General features: G+C 54.5%; 1 protein-coding gene across 2 annotated transcripts in view; it reads right to left on the reverse strand.

Annotated features, from left to right (window-relative positions):
- Window positions 1-15,836, reverse strand: part of Zfpm1 (zinc finger protein, FOG family member 1) — a 60,826-nt gene that overhangs the window by 34,902 nt on the left and 10,088 nt on the right. For both annotated transcript variants that reach the window (XM_052728551.1, XM_052728552.1), the window contains exon 2: window positions 2,609-2,731. In XM_052728551.1, coding sequence (XP_052584511.1) covers window positions 2,609-2,717 — 109 coding nt within the window. In that variant the 5' untranslated portion in view covers window positions 2,718-2,731. The remainder of the gene's footprint in view (window positions 1-2,608; window positions 2,732-15,836) is intronic.

A 15,836-nucleotide genomic window follows, 5' to 3' on the forward strand; every position in this document is an offset into this window, starting at 1 on the left:
CTCACTCCTGGGGCAGGTGTCCCTGGAGAGCTGAGGATGATGGAGTCAGGGCTTGACCCCCAGGGCTATTGCCAAGGAAGGGCCAGAGCCTCAGGCTGGGTGCTGGCCTGGGAAAAAGAAGGGAAGTGGGAGGGTCCCTGGCCTGCAGCCATTCAGTCAGGGACTCTAGCACATTGGTGGGGTGCACAGTGAGGAGCCCCCAGGGATGAAGGTCTATCCGGAATTTCTGTTCCCTATTCAGACTCGTAAAGATCTCTCTGATGTCCCCCTGTCCTTCCTTTTCTGTCAGCTCTTTTGTCCTGCCATCATAGTCCTCCTCGTCTTCCTCCTTGTTCCACTCGACCCTCCACCCTATCCCCCTACTGTGTGTGTGTGTGTGTGTGAGTGTGTGTGTGTGTGTGTGTGTGTGTGAGAGTGTGTCTGTGGGGGTGTGGGGGGGGTGAGAGTGTGTGAGTGTGTGTGTGTGTGTGTGTGAGTGTGTGTGTGTGTGTGTGTGTGTGTGTGAGTGTGGGGGGTGAGAGTGTGTCTGTGTGGGGGTGTGGGGGGGTGAGAGTGTGTGAGTGTGTGTGTGTGTGAGAGTGTGAGAGTGTGTCTGTGTGGGGGTGTGGGGGGGTGAGAGTGTGTGAGTGTGTGTGTGTGTGAGAGTGTGAGAGTGTGTCTGTGTGGGGGTGTGGGGGGGTGAGAGTGTGTGAGTGTGTGTGTGTGTGTGTGTGTGAGACTGTGGGGGTGTGTGAGTGTGTGTGAGAGAGAGACTGTGTGTGGGGGTGTGAGAGTGTGTGAGTGAGCGTGTGTGTGAGTGTGTGTGTGAGCGTGTATGTGTGTGTGAGAGAGTGTGAGTGTGTGTGAGTGAGTGTGTGTGTATGTGTGAGTGTGTGTGTGTGTGTGTGTGTGTGAGAGAGAGAGAGACTGTGGGGGGGTGAGACTGCGTGTGTGTGAGTGTGTGTGTGTGTGTGTGTGTGTGAGAGAGAGAGAGAGACTGTGGGGGGGTGAGACTGCGTGTGTGTGAGTGTGTGTGTGTGTGTGTGTGTGAGAGTGTGTGAGTGAGTGTGTGTGTATGTGTGAGTGTGTGTGTGTGTGTGAGAGAGAGAAACTGTGGGGGGGTGAGACTGTGTGTGTGTGTGTGTGTGTGTGTGTGTGTGTGAGTGTGTGTGTGTGTCTTCATGTGTGGTGGCCAGAGAACAACCTTGGAGGTCCTTCCTCATTGCTCTCTACCTTGTTTTTTGAGCTATTGTCCGTCATTGGCCTAGCACTCAACCAATCTGGCTGGCTGACTAGTGACCCCCAGGGACACACCTGCTCACCTTCCCAGTGTTGAGGTTAGAAGCACGCATCACCACACCTAGATCTTAGAGATGCTGAGACTCAAACTCAGTCCTCAAGCCTGTGTGGCAAGCGCGTTATGGACTGAGCCCATTTCCCCAGGCCTTTTGTCCTCTTTTTTGTCCCCCCTACCCTCTCTGTTGTCCATCCTCTGCCATCTGCTCTGTCCTGTGTCCCCCTACACACTTGCTGGCACCACTGCCAGAGCACCAGCCCTCTTCACATACAGCACAGGTGGTTCCTTGGGGATCTCTGCTTAAGGTCACCACCTGCCTCTCCTTCACTTCTGGTCATGTCACCAGTTGACTATCCTCTCAAGTGGCCCAATAGCTACACTGTCCAATCAGAGGCTGGCGGGCAAGGTTGGGGTGTGGCTCAACGGTACAGTGCTTGCCTAGCATGCTTGAAGCCCTGGGTTTAATCTCCGGCACTAGGTGGGGGTTGGAAGAGGCTAGTGTGGGCTAATTCAGACTCTGCAAAGAATAGTAGATATGGAATGGTATGCCCTTGCAGCTTGGGGCTGTAGGTGGAACAAAGGCTCATGGGTATTTAGTGAAGTGCTCCTGAAGTTCAGAGCCGCAGATAGACATGACAGGGCTTTAGACTCACAACCAGGTAGAGCCCGGGATACTGAGTCAGGATGCAGGTATCCCTTAGGTACCTCTCTACCATCTCTCCAGAACTCAGTGGCCTCCAAAAATGCAAGCCAAGTGCTGATCTCTCAAGTATTCTGCCTGTGAGTTCCCTCTTCCCCAGACTTCAGGGGGCATCTGAAGTTTCACTGTCCTACTTCCAGCACCTGGCCTGAACTGGCCTCATAGAGTTTGGGTGGTGTGGGGGTCTGTGGGATTTCCTTCCATGGCCTGTCTTCAGCTCCAGAAATGCACTGACCTGGGAAACTGCAACCAGGAGACCCAGTAGAGTCTGAGGAGGTCATGTGGGTGAGAAAAGGGGGCAATGTGACAGTGGGATGAGTCTAAACCCAGACCTAGGTCAGATTCTTGCTGGAGTGTGGGCTGTGATCCCAGGCAAGCTTCTTAACCTCTGTGGGCCTCATCCTTCAATACAGCATATACAGTGTGTTCTTTGCCTCTCAAGAGCCTCATAGCTCTTCCTGAGTATAGCTTGATACTGTGTATGGAGCCTAAGCCATGGCCCTGCAGATCCTGTGGACACCATTTCATAGGGGTAAATAGGCTGAGAGTGGCTTGGTTTTCCTGAGGTCTAGCCTTGGACTGGATTTTCCCACCCAGGCCTCAGTTACCTTAGTATGAGGCTGGACACTCACCTTCTCTGGGTGGGCTTGGGGGCTCCTCTATGGCTGGGGCCTCAGGGGATGTGGCCTTCTCCTCCATGGGGCTGATGTCCATGGCCTGGGTTTCTTCTCTGGCCTCCATATCTCTGAGAGAACCTGTGGACATGAGCCCCAGGGAAATCATGAGGTGCTTCTGGATAAGGCCACTCTGGTTTCCTAATGGCCAAACAGGCTCAGTTTTGGGGCCTGGGGAGAGTAGGCAGGACAAGGGCAGGGCCAGGTACCCATCACGGCAGAGGCTGTGACTCTTTCTGGTCTCCTGCACCTAGTATGCAAGCTCACCCTGTGTTTACCCCGACACTGCAACAGTTCCTAAGCTTTGGTGTCACTCGATGCACTTCCTATCCTTGTCCTTCACATTGTCTGTCCCTCCTCAGGTAATGGATACCTGCTTGTTAGGACAAGAGTCACAGCCCTTCCCAACCATACATTACCAATAGAAACACCAACACCGAGTCCTTTTGGACTCAGATGGATGCTTCAGGTCTTCCTGCCTCACAGGCTCACACACAGACTCACGGGGTCACACACAGAGTCATGGGGTCACACAGCAGACATGTCTACTCTTTGCTCATGGTGTCCTGCAGGAAAACTCTCAGGCCCCATATGTCAAGCCACCCCACACTTGGGGTTGGGTCCAGAGCTCCCCAATGGCGAGTTCTTATGCTCACTACATGGGGCAAAAACATGATGGACATAAACATAGCAGATGCATGATTGGTAGGGTGTCTGCCCTAGGGTAGAGGAGGGGACAGAAGACATGTAAGGGCCATCTTTGGTTTTGTTTTGTTTTTTCAGACAGGGTCTCATGTATTCCACGTTGGCCTTGAACTTACTATGTCAATGGTTCTCAACCCAGAGGTCACACCTAAGACCATTGGAAAACACAAATATTTACATTATGATTCACTGCAGTATCAAAATTACAGTTATGAAGCAGCAATGAAATAATTTCATAGTTGGGGGGGTCACCACACCATGAGGAACTATATTAAAGGGTTACAGCATTAGGAAGGTTGAAAACCACTGTACTATGTGGTAGAGGCTCCTGCCTCTACCTCCTGATTGCTGAGATTATAGGCATGCACCATCACACCTGGTATATGCAGTGTGGAGGCTCTAACCCAGGGCTTTGTGTATGGTAGACAAGTGCTTTACCAACTGAGCAATGGTCCTCAGTCATTTCTGGAGACAGGCCAGTGTCTCCAGGCAGGGGGATGTCTAGGATGCACCCCTTTGATATTTGGGGGCCCCCAGCCTCTCACAGCTAATGAAACCTGCTGCTCCCCAGAACAGCGGCTCAGGGCTGCTCCTTTTCAGGAGGAATGGGGGTTCTGTGGGAGACCCACAGGCCTGTGGCAGGGCCATCAATACCAACACGTGTTAGCTCACACCCAATACTGAGGCCATTGTGAGATCCATGGTACTAGTCATGTCAATGGCGTGGGGACCCATGAGGATGGAATAGAGGCCAGGCTGGGACCAGGTTTGTAGAGTGATCTTTCAGATGGGATGGAGGACAGATTTCTCTGTCTGAAGGACTACAATGGCTGTAATCCAGTCCACACTACTGGGGTCAGTGCCATCCTGCTCACACTGACCTCAGAGAGCCAGATACCATTCTAGCTAGGATGCAGGGGCTTCATGACATTGCCTGTGGCTCCTGGGGGCAGGAAAAACCAAAGAACCATAGTGGTTCCTAAGCCAGGAACGCAGGCAAGCGCAGGGGGTGAGACCAGGAGATGTGATGTGTGGGAGAGGGTAACTGCACCAGCGACAGAGTGTGGTGGGTGGGGGTGGAAGCTAACTAACAGGCAGAGCCCCACCACACTGGCCGTCTTCAGCCTGGGGCATGGGGGTGACATCACAAGTCCCAGGAAGGAGAAATGAGATAGGTTTCCTAGCTGCAGTACTGTGGGTGCCAGCTTTGGACCCAGCCTCCCAGAAACAGGACTAAGGCTCACAGTGGCAGACACATGCCTTGACCCGTATGACCTTGAACTAGGGCTGGAAAACAGTGCTGTGGTGGGGTCCACCCTGAGCGGAGCCATCCTTCAGGGCACTGGAGACTTCCCTGCCTAGGCTCATGCACCCATCCCTCTGTGGGAGTTCCATGCCTCTCCAGGGGCTGGAAGCCACCTGGAGTCTCAGCAGCCTGTTTCAGCAATGGGATGAAGCCCATTCTCAGCAACTCTGGGACTGAAATTGAGCTGGGCCAATGAGGGGGCACAAGCAGAAACATTCTTCCCTAGTAAGGTCATGGAGCCCAACCTGGTGCCCACCCAGGTGGCTCTCCCACACCCAGGCGCCTGGAGCTGGGATGTTCCTCCATTTACAAGAACAAAGGCGAGCGCTCCTCACAAAGCCTTGTGGATGAGCGTGGAGAAAGAAGCCCGGGCTGCAAGACGGCTCATTCTGATGTTGTTAATTCCGTTCCAGAACAATTAAAATGGCTATGATAATGCAGGGAGACAATCGCCACTGGCAAACAGAGAGAGCCCACAGATGGGATGTGGCACTTCTGCCTGGAGCCGCTATGGCCTTCTGAGCCCTCAGTTGGCTTTAACGGAGCTGAAGCAGGCACTGGGCCCTCTGGTACACCTGGCCCCATAAGGGCTGTGGAGAGTAGAAAAGAAGCAAGGTGGCCCTGTACGTCGGGGGTCTCCATGGACCATGGCTGGACACTGTCCCTCCCTAGGATGCCGTATGCCAGGGTCCCTCTGGGAACCCTCACTATCCCCAACAGGCAGAATGACAGATAAAAATGTGTCCTTGCTCTGTGACCTTGGGCAAGCCACTCTACCTCTCTGTATTCCATCTCCTCAGCTATGAATGGAAACTCTCACAGCTGCAGCCTCCCAGGACGGCTTGCTGGCACTATCAGAGTGCAGCTTAGGGTGCTGGGGGCCAGTGCTTTGCAAACACCAGCTGTCACTGGTTACTGCCACCAATGGCCCAGCACGACCAGGAGATGGGGAAAGTGGTTTATTAAGCACAAACTGTGTACAAGGGGCCTTGGCTCAGCATTTCACAAATGTCCTTCCTTAACCTCTCTCGCTTACATAGCTTAGTGAGGTCATCTTCCAGTCCTCTCTCAGATGGGGAAACTAAGGCACAGAGGGTTCATGCTGGGCTAGATCTTGGTATGTAGAGGAAATACAGAGTATGTAATGTGAGCCAGACTGGGTCCCATGGGAATTGGGGCAAAGAACAGTGAGGGTGTAGAGTGGGGAACCTAAGGCCAGTCCTATCTAAATTCCATTTCCATAAAGTGCCTAACATCCCCCAGTGGGAAGTCTGGGTTGCACCCACTTTATGGACAGGTAAACTGAGGCCCATCCAACTAAGGCAGAGCAACTTGCTCATGATCCTCAAGGAAAAGGCAAGGGGATGGTGCATGGAGAGAAAGGAACCTGGACAACATTAGGATCTGAGCAGACAGGCTGTCTCCTCAGCACTGTCTCAAACTACACCTCCCATTACCCATAGTGAAGCTGACGCTAGCCCTCTTGCCTGGCTACTGCCCAGGTTGGAGATGTCTGGGCACAAGACGGCACTTCTGTTCAGTGGCATCCACAGGCCACCGTGGTGGTCACCCACAGTCAGGACAGTACTGGGAGCAGCCCCCATAGTGCCCCAAGCCCCTTGGTTATCACAAGGAGCAGATGCCCAAGCGCCCATCCATCTCCTGCTCATTAAGCCGGACGCCGCTTGGGAATGAAAACATAATAGCTATTTGATTGGGGGTGAGATATTTTGCATATTGGCTCAGAGCTGATAGTGGAATTTCATCAACTCCCTTTTTCATGCTTTAAAACTGAATTATGGAGACAGGCTCTGTGTGGCAGGCTGATGCCCACTCCCTTCCAGGTCCCTGTGTATGCAAGGATGAGTACAGCCCTCTCTCAGCTTGGACGAGTTGCACTGAAGGGTGGTGGTGGTCATTTTGAAATCACCACATGGAGGTCCCTGCAGGTTCTGGAAGAGGGATAAAATCCCCCAGTCTGTGTCCCCCAGGCAGCAAGGAGGGTTGTCATGGTCCAGGTTAGGATTCTGTTCCTGGGTGAGACCCTTGCAGACCACCACATGGGGATGGGGACCACTGTAAAAACCGGAGCAGCACCCACCTCCCCAAACCCAGCAGGAGTCACGGACCGAGGCCCATTGGAGCCTGCCTGGCATAGGGTCCTTTCTTTAGGATCCCCCAGGGATTCTTTCCTCTCTTCCTATAGATGGAACACAGGTGATCTGGAATAGCTGCCTGCCCATCCTTGGGCAACAGAGATCAGAGAAGGATCCCAGGCAAACCCCCCAGAGAACAGACAGCCTCAGTCCTAATTTCATCTAATTACACACTCACTGATTCACCCATCAAACCTTTCCCATGCCCTTGTTGTGCCAGATTCAGGACCAGGAGCTGGAGACAAAGCAGTGACGGAACTTCTTTCCCCAAAGGAGGAAAGGTGCCAGTGAGCATGGCAGGAGGGGGAGAGGTGTGAGGGGAGGATTCCCGGAGGAGGTGGCAAGGACTGACGAGGGAAGAGACTCCCTGCCAGGGGGCCGGGGAGGAAGGAGTGGGGTAGAGGGGCAGTGCACACCAGGCAAAGCAGGACCGAATATTCCCTCATAGAAAATGAGGGGCAGCCTCTTGGGTGGAGTCCACACAGCCATATGGGATAAAGGCTGGGAGCACAGCCTGGGGTTACTGTGACAACGGCTGTTCTTTTCAGGGCTGGAGGGGGGCACTGGGAGGAATAGGAAGCCCCCTCCCATCTTGGCTGGTAGAGGCCTAGCCTCCTCACCTCACTGGAATGGCTTGGCACTGCCAGGAGGGAGACCCTGGCCTCCAGCAGGACCCAGTGGCCAGATAAGGCCCCGATAGCAGGGAGAAAATAGCAACAGATACAGACTTTCCCACCACCGGACAGCGGGCAGCTAGGGCCATGGCGGGGACAGACAGGCGGCAAGATAGCCCTGCCCTCCCTCAGGGGCCAAATTTAGGGAGCTTAGCTTCACAGGACTCAGCCCAGTGGGGGACTACAGCCAGAGAGTCTCCGGGCCTGCATCTCAAGTCTAAGGTCTAAAGCCTTACTTCCTGGCTAGCAGCCACCATGACCTGTGACAGTGGGTCCTGGTCAGCAGGACGAGGTGGAGTCCAGGCCCCATCTAAGTAGGGATTCTGATCCAGCCAATGCTGAGGCATGGAAACTGAGGCACATGGCATCCCAGAGCTGCAGGCTGCTACACACTCCAAGCTCCTCAGACAGACTTGACTTCACTTTCAGCTCTAATAGCCTGACAATACCCCTGTCGAAGAGCATTGATGGGGCCGGTTGAAGAACCTTGGAGAGGACTCTGACCCCATGGCCTCAAATCCTCAGGATCACCTCAGGCCATATTATGTACAGTGCAGGAGAGCAGGGCTCTCACAGCGGAGTCCCCTTCACCTCCAGCCATACACCTTGGACATGGCCCAAAGTTGTCTTGCCAGTGAGAGAAGGCCCAGGCCCCTCAGCATGTGCCCACTTGACATGCTTTCCATGTAGGGTATCTGTCACCAGTGCCCAAACCTGCCCTTGAGTGGCTGCTGAGCCTCCTATGGCACTCCTCAGTCTATTCGAGGATTCTTCTCCTTCAGAGTCCCCACACCCAGTGCGGTGGGCTGCCTCTTCTGGTCCCACCAGCTTATTAGGTTGCACACTACAAGGTCAGAGATCTGTGTGGCCCTCAAGGCTTGGCGGGTGTTCAGCATGCCTGGGAAGGGTAAAGGGCCACTTGAAGCTCAGTGTCTGTCTCAACCTTGACCTCAGCCTCAACTCAGGATGCCCCTGGGGAGGTGCTGAAGAGGCGGTACACAACGGTGGTGGCTGGGATGAGGACGCTGTTGGAAGTACGCCATCATACGGAGCCCGGAGGGGGCACTGCCTATAACTAGGCTGGTCACAAAAGTGTTGGCCAAATAGCATGGCTTGTTCACTTGAGTACACACCCTGCTCCAGCAACGGGGAGCATGTCTGACCCCTGGGGTTCCCAGTGATCAGAGTCAAGCTGGGGCTGCAGCCAGAGTTCACCATTTTTTGAGCCTGCAACCTGGACTATTCACTGCATGGGTGGCACAGGGATTGAACAGATATGGGATGGGACAGGCAGACTTTCTCACCCAGCATATCACAGAGGGTACTCCCACATACCCTGGGCTGGGGAGCTCACATCTCTTTCTGAGGAGTCTGAGCCCTATGATCTTCTGTGTCTTGTCTGGTTCTCTCTACCCTGTTGTGGTCTTAGGTGGCTGACCTGCTGACTGCTTCTGTGCCTGGCTGTAAGCATCAGGAAGGCCTACCCCACCTGGCATGGACTTGGAGCTCAGGACATCCTGGAAGGTGATACATGCCTTTCTTAGTCACTGGGTGGTCTTACAGAGGCACCAAATAGGGGGTCTGATGGAGGGTCAGGACCTACAATCTAGTCAACACGGGTCCAGACAGACCTCAGCATTCAAACACTAAAAAGATCCTATTGAGATATGATTCACACACCATCAAATACAAGCTTTCCCTGCTGCTTAGCTTTTAAAGGCATAGATCTTTACTGAAAACAAACAAACAAACGAAACAAACAGGTGTATGGGGGCGGCACGCAGCCCAGATAAAATACAGGGCTCTATGTGACCCTGCCTTGTGAAAAGCACACTCTGGTGACCTGAGGTCAAGTTAGTTCCAAAAAGTTTAAAAGGAGTCACTGAAAATTCTGATGTCAGTCACCTTCTCTTGCCTGTCCCCAGAAGGCCCGGGGCTTCACGAAGCTGTGAACCCACCCAGGGCATTGCTCTCCCCTCCTGGAAATCTTTCCCACTCCTGTTTCCAGCCCTCACACAGAAACCAGCTCTGACTTAACAGAATGTGGTGGGCTTCACTACGCCAAGCTCTGGCCTGTTGCTGTTTTGGCTAGTCCGTGTGGGACCCAGGCACCCCCGGCTTGTACTTCAAGTGACCAGAGACAGTGCCAGGGCCTCTGGCCAGGCCCCTGGACCGAGAAAGGGCTGCTGGAGCTCTGAACACTCTAATTCCACTGGCACTTGACTCTTATTAGCTCTCCAATTTGCCATTACCCTGCTTTTAAGTGTGGGAAACTGAGGCACAGAGTAACAAGGTCTCTCTGCAGTGCCCCCTAATCCTGGTTCATAGTGAAGAGAAGCAGGGATGGCCTTGCCTAGAGTTACTGAGAAGGATTCAGATACAGGTACAGGTCCATGAGGCTCTCAGGACTGAGGTCTTGCTTCTACCCTTGCTGGGCTTCAGTTTCCCTCCTTGACCTCACATCTTCCTTCCCACCTCTGTTTCTGTCCATCCCGGGTCCCTATGTCTGTTCCTGGAGCCAGAGCCTGGGCTCTGCTAGCTGCTCCTGGCACAGTTGGAGTCAGGACACTGTTTTGTGGAGATGTCTCCTGCCCCCTCCTTGGTTGTCTGTCATCTTTGGAAGCTTCGGCTCCGTTCGCCCAGATCCTTGTAGACACAAGCACACTGCCCTCAACAACTCACTTGGGTCGTCAGAGCCTTTCTAGCACCACCCTGCAGGGATGTTGATTCCATGGGCAGACGAGGAAACTGAGGCAGAAGGCAGCCATCCTAGCCACCACGGGGCCTCAGGGTAGCTGCTCACACTGTTATTCGGGGACATACATAATGGAGAGCTGGCCAGGCTGCAAGGTTCAGGGGCCCACACCGGACCTTACAGAGCTTTGGTGAGGAGTGGATGGAGAGGCTCTGGAGGGATCAGGAAGTTCCAGGAAGGTCCATCCCAGGCTGGGGACTGACTGTGCAGACAAGAAAGGACATTCAGTCTGGGATGGAGACAGGGATATAGGCCTCTGTACCTCGGAGGGCTGGCTCAGTCCACAGGGGATGTGGGGGTACTGGGGCTTCTCAGAGGAGGTGGCCTTTAAGCTACAACTGAGAACACCCAGGGAGGGTCCTCAGGCAGTGTGTGCAGGAAGGCCTAGGGCGGGGAGGGGGCACAGAAAGTCCCAGCTGAGCTCCCAGGGCTAAAGGCCTGGAAGGGAGCTAAGGTTTAATCTGGGTACTGTGAGCCGCACCACCAGATGCCAAACTTGAGGACGCAGGGCCTGTCGGCGGCGGTGGGGTGTGTACTGGGCCTTTGCACCCTGAGGGTCCTCAGGATCTTCCCCTTGGCCTGAGCCTGGTCCCTCTCTCAGGCCAGATCTAACCGGCAAGTTGGTCTCCTACCCTGTCCCCAGGGGTAGGGACCTGGGTGGGGCAAGGCTGACAGAAAGGGAGCCTAGGAGGAGGGAAGAGGGCCCGGGGCCTGAGAAAGCCCAGCCTGGCTGATAGAGAGAGATTGGTTTCAGCCGGAGCCTCGGGCCTGCCAAGTCCACATCCTATCTGCGGCCTGCGCTTACTCAACATTCATCACAGCTGAACTCGGAAACTTTATCAACGCTAAAGGTTGGCGCCATCTCTAGGCCCAGCCACTCCCGTCCCTCCCCTCGATGGGCCTGATAGCCACTGATAGATTACACAAGATTGTTTCACTCCAGGAACCCATGGCCTATGCTTCTGGGGGAGGGGCAGCATGGGGGAGGGCCCAGGACACCACAGGGGTTGGAGCTGTGCACCCTGAGGATGGTCAGCGAGTGGACTGGGGGCCTTGTGCCAGGATGGGACCTGGGGCTGTGGAGGCCACGTGCCAGGCAGGGGCGGCTGAGGCCACAGCTCAGAGCCTCGAGCAAGAGAGGAGGAAACAAAACGGTGGAGATGGGCGCTGAGGCCTGGAGTGATTCTCTCTCTCGATGGGTGATAAGAGCTGAGCGATGTGAGCAGGTTTCACTAATGGAGCCGTCGCTGCGTGGTACGGGTCAGAGGGATGGAGGCAGATGGCTGCTTAGAAGGAGACGGCTCCTGTGTGACAAGCCGTCCACTCAGCAGGCTGGGCTGGGCCCTCTCCTCTCCAAGCCCACCTTGAGCCCACAGCGGCTGTGGTAGTCAGGCAGAGCAAAGTGCTCTGAGCACTTAGCCCAAACCCACTATGGGTGCTCCAACCTCTCAGTGCCCTGCTCACACATGAGACCCTGTGTTATGTGCCTTTCACATCCTCACCAACACCATCGGCGTCCACACACCCCTCACCCAATCCAACCCAACCCTGCTCAGCGTCTGCCCCTCCATCTCTGATTCAAGAATGCTCTCGCTGCCGGGCGGTGGTGATGCACGCCTTTAATCCCAGCACTCGGGAGGCAGAGGCAGACGGATCTTTGTGAGTTCGAGGCCAGCCTGGTTTACAGAGCGAGATCCAGAAAAGGCACAAAGCTACACAGAGAAACCCTGTCTTGAAAAACCAAAAAAGAAAAAATAAAAAAAAGAGAGAGAAAGAAAAAGAATGCTCTCCACACTGTGGGGCTTCCACACCATCAGTGCACCAGTCATGGTCCCTTCCCTGTCTCTGTAGCACTTGGCTGATCCCTCAGACTTCTCTGTCTGTGGTAATGCCAGCGTCTCAGGCTGACTTGACCCCTCCTTCCTTTTCCTCCGGAGACAGACAAGGCTGATCTAGGAACCAAGCAGGTAGCCTTTACCCAGCAATAGACACCCTGTGCTTTTGGGGGAGGGCAGAGCTGCCCACGTGAGAAGGAAGTCCTTCAGCAGAGACTGAGGGTGGCCCTGGAAGGCCTTGTGATGGTGTCGTATAGTCATGTGCTTCCGACCCTCACACCCATTTTATAAAAACAGGTGACAGAGACCCAGAATGTGGGGGCCAAGACTGAGGTCATGAGGTCACTGCTCACTCTTCTTCCCGTAGGTCTCAGTCCAAGCTCTCTGGTGGACCTTATCCCACCATTATTTTGCACTTTCACATTTTTAAAAAACACCACACCTATGGCTTGAGTGTGCTGTGGGAGTCAATGACCCCTTGCTGTGACTGTGGGTCCAACTCTGCAACACAGTATATTGAGGAGTGGAGAGGATGGAGGCAAGGTCAGGTTCCCATCTCTACCGGCTTTGAAAAAAAAAAAAAAAAACAGGCATGGAATGAGCAACTTTAGACATTGCTGCATTCAGAATGGCCCCATGATTTGGGTGGGGTAACCGAGGCCTGGGGCAGGGTAGGGGTCCAGAAACCAGCCTGGCAGGCTGAGGGACTAGGTTTCTTTTCCGTTTTACAGATTAGGAAGCCAAGGTGTGATCTCACCTTGGACACAAGATCTGGCCTCACCAGAGCCCGGGGCCACAGAGACCTGGACATCAAGGTTCCCAGGAAGTCACTGGGGAGCAGGAGGAAATGGTGACAATAACAGGAGCAGGGTCTGGAGGGAGATAGGGGGAGCTGCCAGCCTTTGCTGTCTGTCCTTACCCCACTTCTCACCTCCCCATTCTCATTTGTCACTGGAGCTGACGGCACTGTTTGTGGAATGCTCAGGTCCTGGCACCCAAGGGTGTGACCTAGGCTCTGAGGTCAACAGAAGTTACTCAAAGGTCAACCTGTCCGAGGCAAACACAAGGATCCTGAGGAAGGTTCAGAAGCCTGGGAGGACTTCCACCCTGTGGGTCTAGGCTGGACAGGTGCACACTCATTTTAAGGTAAGGCCGCACCCTCTCCATGGAGCTTCAGCCAATGCCTGAGCCTCAGGTCTGCCCATTTGCACTCTGTTTTCATTGGCTGCTAGCAGGGGCTGGACAGTGGTGGGAGGAACCTATGTTCTGCTCTGCAGGGGGTGGGGGGGCTCAGTGGTGCTTCTCTTAGGAGCCGAGGAAGTTAAGACATCTATAGGGCTTTGGAGTTTGTGGGGGTGAAGGGGTGGGAGGCAGAGGTAGGACTGAGTCTAGGGGGTGTTGTGGGAAGCATTAGATTCCGGATGATCTGAGGAAGATTCAGGCAGAAAGGAACTTTACGGGGAACACTGGTTCCACTCAGGCCTCACTGTAACTATCCTGGACAACTTAAATCCATCCTGGGTGCCTTAGAGAGAAGATCCTGACGCACGGTCACAGAGCCAACATGCAAGGGGTACTATGGGGACCTCCCCCACCCCTAGGCGTCCACTCCTGGACAGCTCCATCCCGGCTGCCATGTCTCAGAATGGGCCATTTGAATCTTCCCTTTGCAAAATGATGAGAGTGAGGGGCCTAACTTTTCCTTTAGATGTAGGGGCCATCTCTCCTGGCAGCCCCAAGTTGGGCCATGGGCTTGGCAGTATGTGTAAGTCTGCAACGCTTTTGTTCCTGGCATTTGGAGGGGTGAGATAAGGGAAAGAACCGTGAGTGAGCAGGCAGATAGATGGGGCGATAGCGGCTCCTCCACGCAGGGCGCCTATCGCTCTTTTTATCAAGGTTCCTTTTCTTTCTTCTTTTTGTTGGGGGCCTGGGAGGGCGGAACACACCCACCCCAATCCCTCCCACACCCGTGGAGCTTAGGGAGGAGGCCTCTCTCTTTCAGGCACCAGCCAGAAAGGGAGACACAGGCCCCGAGGAGCACCTGGGAGGGCGGGGGTCCTAAGGTACCTATCTGCCGGGATTCCAGGGTCCCCAAGCTCTGCCTCATCAGCTCCTCACAAGGACCTGCAAGGACACCCACTGCCTTGTTTGATGGGTGAGGTAGCCAGACCCAGGGAAGTGAGGTGCCTAGACAGCCAGGGCAGATGGAACTGAGAGCCCAGCTACGTCTCTCTGGCCTGGAGGCTCACAACGTGGGCACAGCTAGGGGGCATGAGGCCCATGGGGTGACCAGCAAACATGGCTGAGGTTCTGCGGAGCAGGTCCAGGGTCTGCGGGATGCAATCTTAGTATCCACAGCCCTGCTTACAGATTTAGAAACTGAGGCTCAGAATAAGGAGATGCCTGAAGGATGATGGGTAGGCTAGCCCCTAACCCCCTCTCATGTCCCTGGGTTGGTTGGTTCAGTGTGTGACTCCTGTGACACTCCAGGTATGAAATTCTGGTGATTGGTGGTGGTGGGGATCATGACCCAGGCTGACAAACATTCTAGAATCATCCAGGTGGTGGTAATCAGAAACGCTGAGCCCGACACCTCAGCCCAGAGTCCTGTGGGAGCGGTTTGTCCTAGAGGGCTACAGCAGCTCCCACAGGCAGCATGTCTCAGCCTGCTCAGCATGGGAGCTGCAGGTGCACACTGCCAGGCCTGGCTCTTTTGTATAGGGATCTGCGCTGGTCCTTGCACTTGTGTGGAGAGCGCTTTACTGACCCAGCTGCCTCTCCAGACCCTCAAACCAACTTTCTCACCAAAGGAGCCTGTGGGGCACATGAAATGAGAACAAGCAATAAGCAAGAGCATAGACACACAGATTTAGCCAGACATGGTGGTGCACGTCTTTAATCCCAGCACTCAGGAGGCAGAGACAGGAGGGTCTCTGAATTCAAGGCCAGCCAGACCGATTTGCACTGATCCAGGGATAGGGCTGGGTAGTGCTGAACACTGCCCTCTCTGTACCCACTCCTTCCCTTTGAAGTGGAGGGACCAGGCCCCTTTATAGAGCTGTGTGTGGGGGGTTATTCTGCAAATACCCCAGAACCTTTAGATAGATGGAGACTCAGATTTAGACAGAGCCTCTAGGTCAGAGTGCCTCCTGTGCTGTGTGACCTTGGGCGATTTATTCAACCTCTCTGAGCCTTGAGTCATTAGAAGAGAAATGAGGGATAATGGGAGGACTCAGTGTCATAGGCAGGATAAGCCCAAGAGTATATACACAACTCAATCATGATAGCTATCCTCAGTATGGCCATCACTGGGATCATACATACCTGGGAAGACCCAGAACCACACAGGAAAGTTCCTGCCCTCCTCAGGCCTTCCCACCTCTGGGATTCCAGTGTTTCAGTTCTCAGGAGTGATTTTATATACACAGGACAGGGGCAGAGCTGAATGCTCCCACCCCACTGGGCCCAGCTGGCCTTTCACAGGGGCTTCCTGCCAGGGGGGCCAGCTTGGCCTGGCCACGGCCCCAAGAGGTGTTGGGGCTGACAGGCCTTGGTTTCTCTTCCCACACAGCAGGTGCCTCACTCCCCCATGGCTGCCTTACCTGTCCCTCAGCAGGAGGATTAGCCTGGCGCAGCCCTAATCTTGGCGCATCACACCATCAGCGAGAATCTCGGATCAGCTGAAGGAGGCAGCTTTATCCAGACAAGCTTGCAATGGCACCCGAGTCCCATCTGGGTGCCGCCTGTCACAAGTG

The sequence above is a fragment of the Peromyscus californicus genome, unplaced genomic scaffold, assembly GCF_007827085.1.
Source record: "Peromyscus californicus insignis strain IS unplaced genomic scaffold, ASM782708v3 Scaffold_8__1_contigs__length_139910024, whole genome shotgun sequence".
Taxonomy (NCBI): Eukaryota; Metazoa; Chordata; class Mammalia; order Rodentia; family Cricetidae; genus Peromyscus; species Peromyscus californicus.